Consider the following 18,817-nt stretch of genomic DNA (forward strand, 5'->3'; position numbering starts at 1 on the left):
TGGGTCTACCCAGAGGCCGCTTCCCAGTTGGACGTGCCTGCAACACCTCTAACGGGAGGCGTCTTGGAGGCATCCTTATCAGATGCCCAAACCACCTCAACTGGCTCCTTTCAATGCGAAGGAGCGGCAGCTCTACTCCGAATTCCCTCCGGCGTGACCTCATTCTTTCGTTCACTACCCAAAGCTCATGACCATAGGTGAGGGCTGGAACGCAGATGGAATGGTAAATCGATCGTGTTGCCTTCCAACTCAGCTCCTTCTTCACCACAACAGTGCGGTGCAACGCCTCATCAAACCGCCGTCTCATGATCCATTTTACCCTCACTTGTGAACAAGACAACGAGATACTTGGACACTCCCCCTGCTTCACACTAAGCTGCAAACCAACACAGTATGTGCTGCAGGTCGCTTTTTTGTTTTTTATGTGCAAACTGAAAATGCACATGGAAACTCAGTGTGATGGTGTGTGAGCCCTGAATGCAACCTCGCTTCATGCTCAGCCAACTTACACTTTGATTACATTTAAATGCAGCCAATTACCACTCACCAAAAGCAGGTGAACCCCAGCCGTTGTTAATATAAAGCGTGAGTATACATTGTGGAGGAAGTAAACAGTGGTCACGTTAAATGATAGAAGAAGAAACTGCGATGACAAGGATGCCCTCTACCTCTCCTTTACACCTAGGAGGCCGTTATGTAGACACAGGCACAACACACACACACACAACACACACACAGCTGACTGAGCCCACCTGTTCCCAGTTGGGGAGGGGAGCGGCACCGGTTCTGTCTTTAGGCAACTATTTAATTAGGCTCAGTGTTGGTTGGCTGGCGGTGGAATCCCCAACGCTACTCCACTCTCAACTGTTCCCCATGAATGTCAAAGAGATAGAGGGAGGAGAGGCAGACTGCAGGGCTTCAAAGCAGCCAGAGGATCTCTTCTATTTGTCTATTCCCCCATGGCGAGGCACAGTCTCCTCCAGCTTCCCTTCCCCATACCCCCCAATTATTTCCCAGAGTGCTTTGAACGCTGCTCCATCCGACGGGGAGAGAGAACTTGGAAGGAGATGTTCTGCCGAGCGATAGATGGGCAAACAAACTCATTGATTTTGTGCTGTGGCAATAGAAAGGGGACTCGAGCAAATTTACATCTACCTTTCTGAGTATATGGACGTTTATCAATGACAAAACGTAGGATTCAAGTTTGAATCCAAACGTGAGATTGCAAACGGGCAGACTTGTGTGTGAGAGACAAGGAATGCTTACGGACAGGACAAACTTTAGAAAGTTTAGAAAGTTATCCTTCGTAAGATTTCCATGACAACAACTGGTACTTTTTATGGTCAGCAATTTAACCGCATTAGCCTTTTAATTCATTAACATTCTGTTATTACCTCTCACTTCAGTTGTTATTTTTGGTGACTTCAAAATAGCTTCACCCACACAACAGGGTCAAAGTGCACGGATATTAGAGCTCACTGTTTACTGTTCACGCTGCTGCAGCTGTAACTTTTTCTACTGCTGCTGCTTCACAATAAAAGGGTGCTGGGAGGATTTTATTGTCACAGGAAACACAGTTAACTGCAATCAAGTCATTGAAAAATTCTCTATCATATATACATTTGGCATGGGATGATATGAATGTTACAACCTGTTTAACAGCTTATGTAAGCGAGAACCAATCAATTTCAACCAATAATATCATCCATTCATCAATCGTTCTGCAACAAGGGAGGGTTCCTCTGTCTCTGCGTCTAGGCTCCAATCAAATGATTTGATTTAAATCCCTCTCGTAACTCCACAACGCTCCAATATTCTGTTTCGCTGGGGAACAGTCACAGTACAGAAGCTAAAGACGATCCAACTTCCGTCTCACTGGGAATTTAAAGGCTGCAAATGGGTCTTTCTCCCTTGTGATGACTTTTTGTAATTTGTGTTTGAACCGTACTCACAAAAGTTAGACGTCTTTACATCTTATCTTCTGACAATTCCTCTAGCTCTACACTTTCATTCTATTTACAGCTCACAAGGAGAACAGGAAGCGAAAATCCACAGAGCAAAATCCACTAAGCCTTGAGAGGAGAGCGACTATACAGAGGCAGAGGTGCATTAGCAAAGCCATTCAAGTTTGAGTGTTCTACTCTGTCTGAGACTCTGCCTGTAATCCCTGCAAAATGTACATTAGCAACTAGTTGCATACAATGGTCACAAAGAAAATGAACCCAATTCCAAACTTCAGCAATTACTATTTACCCCCAAGAGATGAGGCTCAAACCGAGTCCTCCGGGGAGACTGAGCGTTTGTCTCCGGGGAGACAGACGCCCTTGAAAAGTCATTTTAGTTGGCAAGCCTGAGCCCAGTGCAGGAAGAAAAAGAATAAACTGAGTTGGGAATAAAAGGAGGACGGGGATCCGAAGCTTAATCTCTACACAGTCACACACCCATTTCCTAGTGTACAAAAACCAAATGAACTGTGTTTGCATGAGCAAACATCCACAAGCAACATCAAAACGTATGTGAAGGAACACACTCACACAACCTAGACAAAGTCCTTCACAAGAGCAACGTGAGAGGGCCCCAAAAAGCTAATTTGGCTACAATGAAAATGCATCTCCTTGGGTTTGAACTTGTTCCATTTCACTGTGAATTGTCCAATAAAGCTCAAATGCCACGATGGACATGACCACAGGACAAATAACCCCCACAGGAACCAGGGATTATAGGCTGCATACTTTTGCCAGCTTGATCTATTGACTGGATTTAAGAAGTAGACGAGTCATCTTGATGTCACCCGTTGGTTTGTGGACTATGGCTTTGAACCTTGAAGCTTTGAACCAGTGAAGGAAGTGACCATTTTGGACTGTGGAGGAGCGACAGGTGGATCTGATGAACACAAGCAGCAGATCTTACTGGATCCCACTCTAAAGCATCCCCTGCTTTAAGGTCTATCTGACTCTATATGGACCATAATTTACTCATGCTGGATTGAAGAAGACTTGAAACTAGAGATTGAGGCCCTGTTCAAGGTAGGGAGGCTACATAGAGGAGTACTTTCCACCAGTTAAAAAACTTGTGAGAACACCGGCGTACCGATAACTGTTTCCCGGGGCTGTGGACTTAGTACTCGCTTTGCCCTTTCTCCCTGTGGGGAGGATCGGGCTCTGACTCTCCAGAGTGGGAGGGGCCTGCGGTGATGTTAGCAACTCATCCAAACCGCATTGAAACACGAAGCCCGTATGGTTAACCTTGTGACTTTTTTGCTTTCACGTTATATCTGTCAAGTAAACTGCAGTGAAAATGAGGCTACAATGATGCACCATGATAGACCCTCCAGGTGTGTTGCAGCAGCCTTACCTTCCTCTTCTTAAAGGCCTGTCTGGACAGGTATCCTCTGCAGGCAGCCTGGAACAGAGAGATGTTCCTCCTGGTCTGAACGTCTCGCTGCTCCTCCAGCCTGGACAGAGTCCCCGCTCTGAAGAAGACCTGCAGCAGGAGAGGGAGAGTGAATACAAAACCAGGACATGTGGTTGGTAGCGTTCACACATATCGCCACCTACAACTGCAAACCTATTTCAGTTACAGAAAATCAGGACCAGGCCAGGCGATTATTTTCACCCTAAACACATTAGTGTGTAATCTATGTGTGCTTGCTTACATAGAAAATAAAGAGTGGGGGTGTTTTGACATTACAGCTTGTCCCTTGGATGCTCTCAGCTCCTGCGCTGAACCCTAGACTACTGGAAGTGCTTTGTCTACTGTTGTCCAGTGTGATCAACACTTTGGCTGACAGCTCTGTCAACGCCGAAGCAGTTAAGACGCTCCGCAGTGCGTTAACATTTGAACTCCATGTATTTGAATGAAAGGATGAGGCTGCCTGGTGTTGTTGACGGGGCTGAAGGAACGCAGCAGCTCCGTTGGGTTTCTGTGTCACACAGGGCAAAATAAATCATTTAAAAGTCTGGTGAGGGCTCAGCAGGGTTTATGTCCTGTCCTAATTGTAACAGGACCGAGGAGAGCTGGACAAAAGCAAAGCCACGTTGGATTATAAAACTAGAGGTCAAATGTTGTGGGAATACCACAGAAACTACCTAGACACGCTATCAGCAAAGACGTCCGAGTCCAATCAAACAAGAGAGGACTGTTCCCAACTCTGGAATTTTCTAAATTAAGCAAAGAAGAAAAGGAGGATTAAGGGAAATACTATAATAATATATACATTTTTTGTCATTAAGACCTTGTGACTTCAGCATCGTACAAAAACGTTGTGCATCTTAGTCTTAGTTAGGACTGCAGAATTACTCCACCCCCTAAATTGTGGTAAGACCCTCCCTTATTGACTACAGTGTGAAGAGGAGACAGAGAGTACACTGACCGGCCAGAGGTCAGTGTGTATCCTGGTGGAGTTAACCCCGCCATGAACAGCTACTGTGCCTCTGCTGGGAAGTTAGGGGGTCGGGCAGTTTTCTACAGTCACTAGAAGTATGTTTATTTGTTGGCACCTCTTGTGGTGCTGTTAAAGGTTAAGATAACATTCGTGGTTGCCAGCCCTGAATACCAGTGGAGCTGAATATAGCACAGTTGTTGTGTTTAATACCACAGGAGAGAGGAATTCTCTTGTTGATGTCTCTCCACACACACACACACACACACACACACACACACACACACACACACACACACACACACACACACACACACACACACACACACACACACACACACACACACACACACACACACACATATATATATCCGGGCCTAGAGATCACGAGGCATAGCAAATGTTGGCAAACCTGCCTGGGAGGAGATCACACATCTGGGTAACATGGACCGCTGTGCTCCTCAGAGACCTATTTGTCTGCGCAGGGACGGTTTAATGACATCAGGCAGAGAGCCACATACAAGCTGGCACTAAGACACATGGGCAGTTTGGCAGTGAGAGGTGGGTCATCCGCCAGCCCGGAGGAGATGCAGCCACCTGCACGCTCCACACCTCATGTGTCATCACGGGCGACACAAGAGTTCCCACAGCAGAACTAAAAGGGATATAATGTTGTGGGTTACTGCTTCCAGCACGGGCGTGGCTACGCCCAGGGGTGTTTCCAGGATGTGGGGACATTCAGGGCTTAGTCCAGACCTCTGTAGGGGGTAATGTGATAAACAAGCTCTATGTCGCTGCTTGTTTATGCACTCTGGCACCCTTTTTACATTCAAAGTACATGTGAAGTGTGAACCACAAAAACAGTTGTTTCCTTTATAGATGAATTATGAATTGTGATGCTAAAATTATTAGTTGTTAGTAATTATCGTTATACAAAGTAGAAACAGAATATTTCACAACTGCTTTCATATTCATTAAATGTATTTATATCAACAATGGTGGACTGTAACTACGTGCATTTACTTAATTAGTATTTTCATGCAAGGTTATACTTCTACTCATCAACATCTAAGAAGAAAATATTGTACTACTACATTTATCTTCAGTTTATTAAAACAAATATAACCAACCAAGTAATAAATGATGATGTATTATTATTAAACTACCAGCAGTATATAAAGGAGTTAAAATGAGCTGCATCTCTACCAGCTGCAATATTAAAGTGATGAACACATTATTACAATAGCATTCTAATCTCACTCAGATAGTTAAATGACTCATTTGTTCTGGAGATATGTCATATAGTAACGTAATGTTATGCAACTCCATGAGGTTTGAAAATAAAACCAAAAGCCACCAACAGTCGTGATGAATAGAAATGTGTCCGACTTTCTCCTCTACTCTTCCTGTTGTGTGGTTCAACTCATTATGCTTGGTCGTGATAATAATGGATAATATCCTTGACGACTGAACAATATTAAATTATGCAACACTTAATTTTAGTTTGGTAATATGATTCAACATTGGTATTTGATGAAGCCAGGTAAAGGCAGAGTGTTGCCTTCAAGGTTAGTTCTGTAAATTGTCAAATAGAAACCAGAATTAAAATAACTGCAAGCACAAACAAGTAAAGCAGAAGTGCATGGACTAGAATAGTTCACATGTCAAAGTTCATCAGTACTACAACATCACACTCCTCACTCTGCTGCTTACTATTGTTAAACAGAAATACTTTATATCAGACTTTTCTTCATTCACTACTTCATTTAAATCGCTACTCAAAACGTTAAAAAGCTTCCACCAAAGTGAGGGATTCACTGAAAGGCTATAAATATGATTCCCCTCTGTTTTCATCCATGTTTTTTTTCAATAAAGTTTGACATTTGGACTCTCTATAGCTTTCTGGATGATAATTATTTATGATTGTGTATATTGCTTCTAGTAGCAGCTAATGTAAATGTGTAATGTGGTTCCTGGGGGACCGCCTAACAACTGATTGGAAATAGCTTTAATTATGTGATGTCAAGCAACATAACTACGTTGAAAGTAAATCATTTTAATATCGGCAACTTCTAAAAACATTGTAGGTGTGGTTTCTATTTCCCAGCTGAACATGGCAGGAGGAAGCGTGGACCGATTAGGGATGTAATTCTCGCATATCAATCATACGGTACTCTCCACTTGCTGCAATTGATGCAGCTCACTTAGTATTTATTCAGCCCACATTGCATGCGGTTCTTAGTGTAATTAATTAGAGCGAGTGTGTGGGTTGGTTGGACCTGTGTGCGTCCGCCAGGCAAACCAATGTGAAACAACAAGCATTAGTAATATAAGCAATATGAAAGCCACAGAACAAGAACGTTCGGATTTTTTTTTTCTGACACGCACCGACACTAAGGCAAGGTTAAACTCTGTAATATCTGCCAAGAAACTTCTCTAATTGACAGCTCAAGGCGCTCTCTACTCTTTATTCCACAGACATTCACAGATCTAATTAACAACCCATCATCCTGTCTTTTTCCCCGTGATTAGCTGTTTTTTTTTATCTCAAAGAATTGGAGTCTGGCAGCAGCTGACTGCTGCTTGGCGAGGGTCACAGATCCAGAGAGCCACATAAAGGCTGAGTAACAGAACAGAAGACGCCCAGACTACTGAAGGTGACGACGGAAGTGTGAAGACTCGTCACTGCATAGGAACAAAACAGCACCGATGACTTGAAGCCCACCGCAACTTTCACTAGAAAGGTCGGCGAGCAGAACGGTGAACTAACTGTCCGAGAGCGTCGCCGAGTGTAAAGACGTCGGGACTTGAAGCCCACAATCTTTGACGGAAACACAGAAGATGTCAGAACGAGCTACCACATTTTCAACCTGATTTAATATGACATTAAATGTCAGTATTTGATGTCAGTGTTCGGCGCTGCATGCAACTACAAAAGGACATTTAGGGTTTTTTTAAATGTTAGTTCCATGAATGCTCAAATGAAAAACAGTAATAATTGTGATTCATGATCAAAAATTATCAAAGTGTGCTAAAAACTCTTAAGATGGCACTAAAACATCCTGAAATCACTTTACATTTTGTTATGAAATATTTAAGACATCTTTTTTCATGAAGAATGAGATGATAATAAATCATATGATCTTCCTGCATAAATAAAGTGTCAATACATCAAAAAAGCATTTTTGTATCCTGTATTTTTTTTTAAATCAGGCTCTATTTTTCACTTCTCTACCATGATGGAGAGTTCCATAGCTTTTTCTAAATTCTGACGATATTTATGATTATCCTGATTGAGTCCAAATGGAGTAAATTTGAAGAAGTTCCTTCAAGGTTTTTCCTGAGTTATCGTGTTCATAAGAATGGGCCTGACGGACGAAGGGATGGAAGCACAGAGGTATATATTTGCTGCTGGGGGCATTGAGTTAGTATTGTGAAGGAAACGGCAGCAAACCGCGCCAACAGGAAAAAAACTGACTGAAAATAAAGTTATTTTCTGTATTGTCTATTTCAAATCAATTTTATCCCCACAAAGAATCTAGCCATAATTGGAAGCTTTCAATAATAGTACTTGCGTGAATGAGGTGAAAAGGTGTGTGTGTGTGTGTGTGTGTGTGTGAGTTTCCACTCACCTTGCTCAGCCCCATGTGGTAGCTGCTCTTCTCCAGCTCCAAGGACTCCAGCAACTCTTCCACTGCCTGGAAACCAGCAGAAGGAGCAGTCAGCAGACAGACAGACAAAAACACCTCTACACCACGTTTCTCAACCTTTTGGAACTGAAGGCCAACTTCTGATTATTAAAAAAATCTCCAGGGCCACCTTCCGAAATCAATGAGGGAAAACAAAGTTTTTGAAAAATCAATAAACTGGGCTGTAATTGTGTTTTATGCCTCTGTCGGCTGTAATGACCAAAATCAACATTGTGCTTATCCTCACCCATCACTGCCTGCCATTATGAATCTAAATGTAATGTACCCAGGGTCATTCATCCCACCCACACGCTTCGGAGCTTTTATTGCTGCCGGATTGTCTCCCACATCGCTTTCCTTTCTCTGCATCCGATGGAACATGAAGCTGGCTGACAGTGAAGACCTGATGATGTGTTGTGATTGGTGTGATGATAACGTCCAAATGTTGGCTGCTCATTGAAACAATGCTTTGTTTGAATTACTATAGGTTTTTTTTATTCATGTGAATTCTTGAGGGCATTGAGATATAAAAATAACTTGCTTTGTAAATTATTATTTAAGAAAAAAACGTACACTTTATTTTCATTGGTTATGATAAAACTACTGTACTGATATACCCTCTTAACTTCTAATGTCCTTCTAAGACATTTAGTATTGTATCATTCTATGGGTTTAATCGGAGTTTGAGAAATGTTGTGCATTTTGAGTGTCAGGGAGTGTACAAGTGGAAAGGATTTATGCTCTGGGATATTTTATGGCCTTCTGCCCAACACACAATGATTCTAATGTATACGAGGGAAAATATTACCTTTATCAGACACATTCAGTCAAACAAAAGACACCATCAAGTTGCATTATTAGACGTTAAGGGATCAGCTTTTGGTCTGAACCACACACACGAATATTTCACTTCAGTTGTTTTGCCTTTCGCTGATGTTGCTTGTGGGGCTCTTGTTGAGATACTGTATCCCACTGTGATTCAAGGTTTTGGTCAGATTAAAAGACTCAGAAGCTCCACACTCCAAAACTGTGTCTCTTGTAAGCATGTTAACCAATGAAAGACCTGATAATACGTATGGAACTTTACATGTGAGATTCCACAGAGGTTTGATCCTCTCGGGGACAGGCCGCTGACAGGAACGTTGGAAGACGTGGTGGATTTCCTCCCTGCTGGTTGCCGAGTCGGTCTGAAAAGCTCTTGGCAGGTACGCCATCTGGCTGCTAACATCACGGCTACATCACACTGCATTAAGAGGAACTGACAGAACTGGGCCGCCGGTAGCAGGAAGACGGGGCTCTCTCAGACGGGCTCAGCTAACCGATATTCTCTTTCCGTCGCTTTCTCTGAAAACCAATTCTTTCATATTATTCCTCCAATTATACGCCCTTCTCCATCTCAGACCACCTCCTTTCATCCATCTCCTTTCCTCTTTCTTCTTCACTGTTGGTTCCCGACTCCCCAGAGAACCGGCGGCCATTAGTGCTTTCTGACTGGTCGACCCTCTCTAAGCCACTTTACTGCCAGAGTGTTGCGGTGTGGTAAAGACGGGAGAGTTTGATTTCATTGATCTGCTTCATGAATCCAGTTAAATCGTCTCTGTTGACAGCAGCCATTTATTTCAATGTTCTTGTCCCATTGCACATTTAACCGACACACCAACACACAGGGGCTCAGCCAATCAGATTTATAGATTCTAAACAACCAGAACAAAAAGGACCTCCTAATGCTGTGTACAAAGTAAATGCAAAGACACAAATAGATGTGAATTTTGTCATTGGCACTGCAAATTTATGTCTATTTGCTCGAATAATTCAACTTGCGCGTAAAATGATTGGGACCTAGAGTTCCAGAAGATCATTTTACTACAGAGACCATACCTACCAGGACTGTATGAACCTATGCTACAAACAACAAGATCACTGTAATATTTATTTCTAGATCATGTTATTTTAATTGTTGATGGAGCAGCTACAATGCTAGCATATCCTAGCTCCGCTTGATCTGAACTCCGAGCACTCTTTTTAAAAGCTGTTTGCTTGTTGTCTTGCAGACAGACCTACCAAAGCACGACTTTAGACTTTTTGCTTATCACCTTCATTATGGAGTTATTTCAGCATTCTTTGGATATGTTTATTGCTATTGAATCAAAGCTAAAAGGTGTATTTTAGGTTAATGGGTTATGTGTGTCTTGCTTGATCCCGTCCACACAGCTCAGTGAAATTCACCGAGCACCTGGGTGATGTTATGAACTCAGACAGGATGCTGTTTGTATCTGAGACTTAACTTCATGTACAAAGCAGCAAAAGTGGATCCTGCAAATAAACTATTAGTTTTCTATGAATAAAGAATTGCTTCACGCTAGGTGTCAACACGACATAAGATATGTTTGCACATCAGGTATAGAAGGCCTTAATATAGAGATGTTTTTCCTCCAGCAGCCCCACCTCCCACTCATACGAGCTAATCGCGCCTTGGTGCAAAGCTGCTATATACTGCCTGAACAGAATGTAGAGGAGACATTAATCATATGCTCATGGATGTTCTTAAACTGTTCTGCCTCCTATACAAAAGGAACGGAAAGATAATGAGACAAGAAAAAAAAAGTGGAAAGAGGCAAGGGAATGGGAGGGGGGGGGGGGGGGGGGGGGCGGAAAGAAAGAACTCTTCCCTCTGCCAGTAATTAATCAGTACAGTAGCCGTATGCTGCCAGCCTGTGCAATCATAATTAATTACACACAAGAGCGCTCTTGGAACAGGAAGAGGACAGCGGAGAGAGAAGAGGAATAAAGGGATTCGGTTCCCACCGGGAGATTAGAAAGTAGAGGGCAACCAGAGAAATACTGAACCTCCAGACTTTAGCATTTCAACATCCTAACAATTTGGACTTCATCAAGGTTATTTTTTCTTCCTCCAAAGCCACAGAAAGATACTGAGAAATATTAGCCAGTATGATTAAGCTGGCCCCTTTAATTCTGTTTTCATGAACTATACATTGCTGCCTCTTGAGGATCCTTTTGGACATTCATACTAACATATAAATCTCAAAAGAGGGTTCAGCAATTTTCTAAACATATCACCGTTTAGCACGTTGATTCATTATCAATATCAACTGACAACCTCGGTGTCACAACTAAAGCTCCTTGGTTTGACTAAAAACGGTTTGTTTCTTCTTCTTAAATAGATGTTGACCTGGATTTTATGCATCGTTATTGTGTTTATTGTGAGAAGATGCGTTTAACCTCAATTTATAGGAAACACGCTCTTCCCTATGATTAACACAGCCAGGAAAATTGTATGTTGACTTACTGTAACACCTTGAAGACGATGCAAATACACTGCTGTTCATGCAGCATGAATCAAAACAATAGCGTTCACACTGAAAACTGTGTTTTTAAGAACCCCTTCAAACAAGATTTTTCTTTGTCTTATTATTCATCTTCACAGATTTAAAAAGAAAAAGCATTTATTTTTCAATCGGTGTGTTCTGGAAAAACCTATAAAAACATCTTTCAGCTTTGTTGTTGAAAAGACAAGCTCTGCTTCTACGGGAGGACCAACGTGAACAGAAAGCCCAAGGTCATTCATTTTTCTACTGAATAGGAGAAGTCAAACAACAACTGTGTGGGTTTTTTTTTTTTTTGTTATTTGTTCCTTTAAATAAAGAAATGTACAGACAAGCGGCGATCAGCCATTTGCTTACATCTCTATTTATATTGTTCAAACTCTTTGTTTACTTGTTTATTGCACTGCTTTCATCACTCTATTTTTATTGGAATTGTATTAATTATATATTATATTTTAATGTAATTGTATTAATTATATATTTAATCCAAATACAGAATGACCATAATAGATTAAAAAAATAATCACTTTTTCTTTTAATTGGATTTATTGACATTCAATTAAAAATATGAAATAAAAAAAAAAGCCTCAGCCCCATTCAAATCAACAACTAAAATCACACCCGTGTGAAATGCACTGTTGATATCTTAGTATCCATCATATCAACAGTCACTATCCAGCCAGACAAAGATCGAGCCAAACTCACCCTCTTCTCATCTGTGACGATGTAGTGGCGGCCATGCTTCTTGGTCAGATGTGGTGCCAAGACATCAAAGCGCCTGCGGAACTCAGAAAACACCATGTGGTCTGGGTACCCTGGAGGGAAGCACAGAAACACAAAGCACCAAGGTTAGACGAGCTCCAGCAGCAGGTGGGCAGTCAACAACATGGACATGTTCAACTCCCATTTCAGGAGAACTCCAGCCAAAACAAAAAGTTGGGAAGGTGAAAACGTTGAAGGTTACCGGGGTTTCTCAAGCTTTTAGAGAAGAATAGCTTTTAGAGAAGAATACCTACGGGAAGAGACTTCTACTTCAGGGGGAAATAAAAGCATTCACCTTTGAATGAACACGTAATTTGTCCTTTTTTGACAACAGCAGCACTGGGTGACGTTATCAGAGTCCTTTCAGATACTTTATCTCCAGACATTAATTCATCAATGGATCCAAATAATTCAAGAAAAGAAAGTATGGAGTTTATATTTGTGTTATCACCAGAAAGATTAAGCGTGAGGAAGTTTGCAGCGTTGGAAGAGAAAACTATAACTTTTGTATGAGACAGTAAAGCTAAGGGGGTTTTATGGACAACCCTTTCACAACTAAGGCCACTAACTTTTATGTCACATCAATAATCAAGAGATGTTCACTCAAGTGGTAAGAATTGTACTTTCATAAACTTCATAAGAGACAATGGTCGAAATCAAAGCTGCACAGGTTCAAATATTCAGGCAGTTAATGCCTAATAAGACAGTAATCATTATTTCTATATCAGCTATGGAACACTAACAATAAGAATGCATTGAATTGAGAGGGTCACACAATGTTGCTATTTGTGCTTTAAAATCTTCACTAAAAAAGATGCATTTTATACGTGATGCAATAAACATTTGCTTCTTGCCAAAATGTAAGGTAAAGTGATTCCAGTATGTGAAATGCAATTTTAAGAGATTTAAGCATATTTTGACGATTATCTGGGTAATATCGTGAATCGCAATTATTTTGTGAAATGAAATTCGATTGCCTCATGCCTAGCAGGAAGACAAAAAGAAAGGCATTTCACATGGCACATATAACATTGCAAGGGGTAGGAGATAGAAACTCATTAAAAGCAGGCCAAAGCAGGCACCCTTAGCTACAAGACCCCTCAGATCCTACATTTCACATCATGCAATATACACTCACCGGCCACTTTATTAGGTACACCTTACCAACTGCTCGTTAATGCAAATTTCTAATCAGCCAATCACATGGCAGCAACTCAATGCATTTAGGCATGTAGACATGGTCAAGACGATCTGCTGCAGTTCAAACCGAGTATCAGAATGGGGAAGAAAGGTGATTTAAGTGACTTTGAACGTGGCATGGTTGTTGGTGCCAGACGGGCTGGTCTGAGTATTTCAGAAACTGCTGATCTACTGGGATTTCACGCACAACCATCTGTAGGGTTTACAGAGAATGGTCCGAAAAAGAGAAAATATCCAGTGAGCGGCAATTCTGTGGGCGCAAATGCCTTGTTGATGCCAGAGGTCAGAGGAGAATGGCCAGACTGGTTCGAGCTGATAGAAAGGCAACAGTAACTCAAATAACCACATGTTACAACCGAGCTATGCAGAAGAGCATCTCTGAACGCACAACACGTCGAACCTTGAGGCGGATGGGCTACAGCAGCAGAAGACCACACCGGGTGCCACTCCTGTCAGCTAAGAACAGGAAACTGAGGCTACAATTCGCACGGGCTCACCAAAATCGGACAATAGAAGATTGGAAAAACGTTGCCTGGTCTGATGAGTCTCGATTTCTGCTGTGACATTCGGATGGTAGGGTCAGAATTTGGCGTCAACAACATGAAAGCATGGATCCATCCAGGCTGGTGGTGGTGGTGTAATGGTGTGGGGGATATTTTCTTGGCACACTTTGGGCCCATTAGTACCAATTGAGCATCGTGTCAACGCCACAGCCTACCTGAGTATTGTTGCTGACCATGTCCATCCCTTTATGACCACAGTGTACCCATCTTCTGATGGCTACTTCCAGCAGGATAACGCGCCATGTCATAAAGCGCCAATCATCTCAGACTGGTTTCTTGAACATGACAATGAGTTCACTGTACTCAAATGGCCTCCACAGTCACCAGATTTCAATCCAATAGAGCACCTTTGGGATGTGGTGGAACGGGAGATTCGCATCATGGATGTGCAGCCGACAAATCTGCAGCAACTGCGTGATGCTATCATGTCAATATGGACCAAACTCTCTGAGGAATGTTTCCAGTACCTTGTTGAATCTATGCCATGAAGGATTAAGGCAGTTCTGAAGGCAAAAGGGGGTCCAACCCGGTACTAGCAAGGTGTACATAATAAAGTGGCCGGTGAGTGTATAACCTGCATTCATTCGACCTTACTGTCTGCAAAGGTTGACATCTTTCAAACTGTATACCATAACTGCATAACACAGGCTCAATCAAGATAACCCTGATGACATCACTATGAGATCATCATTTTCTCAGACGTGACAAAAGGTCCTCCAGAGCTTTAGGAGGCAACTGTTTTGATAGACCGAGAAAAATAGAATAAGTTGTTTTATCATTCACTTATAATAGGAATTGAAAGCCTTCATAAGCACTTTACTTTACCTTGCCTGTAGATGCGCAGAGCATCCAGCAGCTTGGATCCTCGGAGCTGAGCTCTCAGAAGGCCCACGTCCAAAGTCATCAGGCCCGAGTCGGGGCTCTCTCCGTGCGTCACACGGGGCTCACCTCCACCACCCACTGCCTCTGCTTTGGGCAGCAGGCAGTGGACAAAGTGAACCCTGGAACGACGCACCATATCGATCAGAGCATCCTAAAAACAGAAAGGAGGTGACTCAGACGGCAGCTTCTGCTTGTTGATGGAAAAACTGCAAAAAAGTCCGTGTGACAGCTTCATGTTCCTTATCGCCCGAGTCTAACACTCTTCATGTTGTGGCGGTCTGTGCTCGACTGCAAACCAGTCAAGCCATCTGCATGCAATCTACAGTCGCTGCATCTCGCATACATAGGTGTTCTGCTCTTGTTAGGTTTAAGTTAGGTGGAGATATGCTGGGAAATACATTGACTGTGTCTGAAACTAGTTTACTGGTTCTCCATGTTTTAGTTCTGTGTGATATTATTACAGCCTATGTAGTGTACTTTGAATGTCCATCTATCGTCTACCACCCATCCTGTATTCAGTGTCGCGGGGGGACTGAAGCCGAATGTATTTATTAAATCGGGAAAATGTCCTTTCATTCTTACCTTTCACAATAAAAGCCCAAAACATGTACGCAGCATCCCTGTTTACCAGGGGATCTTATATTACAACAGCTACAATAGATATTAATTACAAAAATAAATAATCGCCATGAAAAATAAGCTGCCGTTGAGTACGAAAGTGTTTTCGTTTTTGCAAACAAAGGAATTATCAAATAGCAAAGAACATGCAATGATGCTATCTTTTATTCATCTATTTAATTACAAAGGTGATGATTCATATTTACTTGAAACCATTTGTTTCTTAACGAAATGTAAGGTAAAGCAATTGCAGTTTGTTTTGGTGCCATTATATATTTTTATCACATTTTGATGAATCTCAGGATAATATCGTGAATCGCAATTATTTTGGGCAGGATAATGGTGACATATATGAAAAAACCTGTGTGGAAGGATGTGCATGGGCTTTACTAATGCCACTAATATATAATTTAACATATGCTAATATAGTTACAGTATAGTGTTGCTTTTATAAACAATGCCATGTGAACCTTTACTGTATGTTTTGAGATTTCGGGAAGGGAAGCACCAGTTCTACTGAATCCAACATCAAAGCACATGAACATTCTTCATCAAACGTGGAGACACTTTGGGATTGTTCTGGATACTCAGAATCACAAAACCTCCTCCCAGATGTGCTTTAAATGCAGCGGAGACCGGATGGATCAAAGAATCCAGTTCATTGTAGTTACATTTCTTAACTTGCTTGAGGCAGCTTGTGGTGTTGTGTTACTTGCAGTGTTTGATTTAATTTTCCTGAAAAGTGGAACCCACAATGCACTTAATGAAATCTAAATCATTTAGAAGTGGAGCGTCTTGCTCTCTTGTTGTTGTGATATCATTACAAAGTCAAATTGGAGAGATTTACTTTTTTAATCATTGAAACAATTTCATCATTAAATGAACAACTACAAAAATAAACGATCACAGTACGTTAATGAAACAATGACAAAGGCTCATTTAACAATAGCTTTTAGCCGGCATCCCAAAAAGCTGACCGGTGAATGAATGAGGTACAAGCCTTAATCACGGTTCCCTCCACTTACCACTTGGAGTTTGACCTGGATACACAGGCTCTTCTTCTTGACTGCAGCCACGCCTGTGGTGAAGGTCTTCCTCATGCTGGTGGCTCGTCGCAGGGCAAGCTGGGAGCTGCCCTCCAGACCAGCGATGGAGCCCGACAACACCGTGGCCCCGCTGGCTCGGCCCATAAACAGCCCGCTGATGTTCTTCCTGAGGCAGCAGAAGGAGGAACTGCATTACTATGCATCAACATGACTACAAAGCCATTTTTCTTCCTGACTGCATAATAACATACAATATACAGGGAACTAACTCTTCAGCAGCATATTGTGCTGTGTGGAGAGCCATGTGTTGTTGAAGATGCTCCCTGCAACATCTGTAGCCGGCTGCTCTCAAACTGTGGATTTCATTTTTTCTAAATCGTTATGGATATCGGAGGACTGAATTGTATTAGCTGCTATATGTAAGTATATGTTAAGGTAGAGCATTGATTCATTTAGCAACACAGTCATTCTAAATGTGTAATGGAATAGTTATATATATATATATATATATATATATATATATATATATATATATATATATATATATAACCCAAGGAAATCGATTCAAACTAACCATGTGATGCTAGCTTGTCAAGAAGGAGGTTGAATAACTCTCCAAATCCATGCCAAATGTTGGCGAGTGAAAACTGGCATAGCGATTTTCAAAGAGGTCCCATGACCGAAACTATCTGCATGGTTGGAGAGTAAGGAGTATGTTTCCATCCATCCATCCATCCATTTTCTTCCGCTGAGTATGTTTCCTTTTTGTAATATGGGTGAACTGCTCCTTAAGTGATTTATTGCAATCACTTTTTTAATTCACAAGCAATTTCTTTACTCTAGCAAGTAGCCACCTTTCCTGTTTAGCTTTTCTCTAATAAAGACATATTAAAGGGCTTCAATGTCCTGGAGGGTTTTTCTCCCCCATGAAAGTCATCTGGTTTTGTTTCACTCTTTAAACAGGTAACCCAAAGCCAAAGAGCGTTTGCCACATGGATGTGCAGCATATAAAAAGAACAGCACTGATTCCTAATCCCCATAGACTCTGACTGTGCTGCATGTGTGTGGTGGCTCAGTGGTCGTACTTCTGCGAGTCCTGCAGCAGTGTGGCAGCGTTCTGGGCAGCGGGGTTGTGCTTGGCGTGGCTCAGCCAGCCCTGAGCGTTGTACTCCACCCAGTCCGTCCCGTGGCTGTGGCCCAGCAGGAAGAGGTGAGGCTTCTCTCCTCGCAGCAGCAGACTAGCTCCTGCAACACGTAGGTAACATTTCAATTATTCCCCCACGATGTCAGGAGTAGGATCGGTGGTATCTGTTGTTCCCACAACCTCCAGGAACCGACTGTTGATTGCTCACCTTTGTTTTCCCCCTGTGCAGAGCCGTAGTAGCTGAAGAGTCTCTCCAGCATGGTTTCCTCTGAACCTCCAGGCTGAACAGCCTCCTCCTCCATCAGCCACAGGAGGCCTCGAGCCTCATCCGTCCTGGCCAGAGTACGCACCTGTGATGGATAGCAACATTCAGAAAAGTCCCCATCTTTTGTATTGCAAACACTTCTCTTTGACCTTGATGGAAAAAATCCTGAGGTCAAAGCAAAATGTGTATAGAAGTCTTCTCCATCACTTACGACCACGAGGGAATGTGCAGGTAAAAAACGTTGTGTAATACAGATAAAAGGATAAACACTACAGGTCAAGATGATATTTAACTTGTCATTCTATTTCCACCTTTTCAGATGATCAATCATAGCGTAGAGGGGAGAGGGAGATACTGGTAGAGAGAGCTAGAGTGTGTCATTGGTTACTTGTTTATTGGTCAGCTGATTTAACTGGCTCATATTATCACAGATATATGGGTACCGGCGCATACGCTGGCCGATATGCACAGATATAAAATTCATTTTTGAAGAATCTATCATGTTAAGTGCTGCTAGAATGATTCAGAAATGGAGTCCAGAAGAGAGAGATTCAACAATAACAAATTTGAAAAACAATAAAATAAGCAGGCACTTTTTAAAAATAAAAGAATATTGTCCAATATATGGATATGAGAAATGTTTTACTCCATAATAGCAGAATTGGCATCGACCCCAAAAATAGCATATTGGCCGGCCTTCTCGCTAGGTTTCTGTGCATTGATGGCACATTTTTAGTCTTGTTTTTGCATTATTGATGTGCCTGGGTCAGATATGTGACACATTTTTGTGTTTCGTTTTATTTTAAAAGTGAAACAAGAAACCTTGCTATGTTTTAATACATTCATATGCATTTGTTTAAAATGTGTCATTAGGGGGGAAAAAAACCAAGTTTGAAATAGAGTGCCTTTGCCCTCCCGTCGCC

General features: G+C 41.9%; 1 protein-coding gene across 10 annotated transcripts in view; it reads right to left on the bottom strand.

The window, feature by feature from the left end:
* Positions 1-18,817, bottom strand: part of myo18ab (myosin XVIIIA b) — a 123,775-nt gene that overhangs the window by 51,149 nt on the left and 53,809 nt on the right. For all 10 annotated transcript variants that reach the window (XM_084019379.1, XM_084019377.1, XM_084019371.1 and 7 more), the window contains 7 exons: positions 17,838-17,979; positions 17,571-17,730; positions 16,465-16,651; positions 14,765-14,972; positions 12,120-12,229; positions 8,014-8,079; positions 3,355-3,483 (listed from right to left, as the gene is read on the bottom strand). In XM_084019379.1, the coding sequence (XP_083875505.1) occupies positions 3,355-3,483; positions 8,014-8,079; positions 12,120-12,229; positions 14,765-14,972; positions 16,465-16,651; positions 17,571-17,730; positions 17,838-17,979 (1,002 nt within the window). The remainder of the gene's footprint in view (positions 1-3,354; positions 3,484-8,013; positions 8,080-12,119; positions 12,230-14,764; positions 14,973-16,464; positions 16,652-17,570; positions 17,731-17,837; positions 17,980-18,817) is intronic.

The sequence above is a fragment of the Eutrigla gurnardus genome (assembly GCF_963514095.1).
Source record: "Eutrigla gurnardus genome assembly, chromosome: 10".
NCBI classification, from domain to species: domain Eukaryota; kingdom Metazoa; phylum Chordata; class Actinopteri; order Perciformes; family Triglidae; genus Eutrigla; species Eutrigla gurnardus.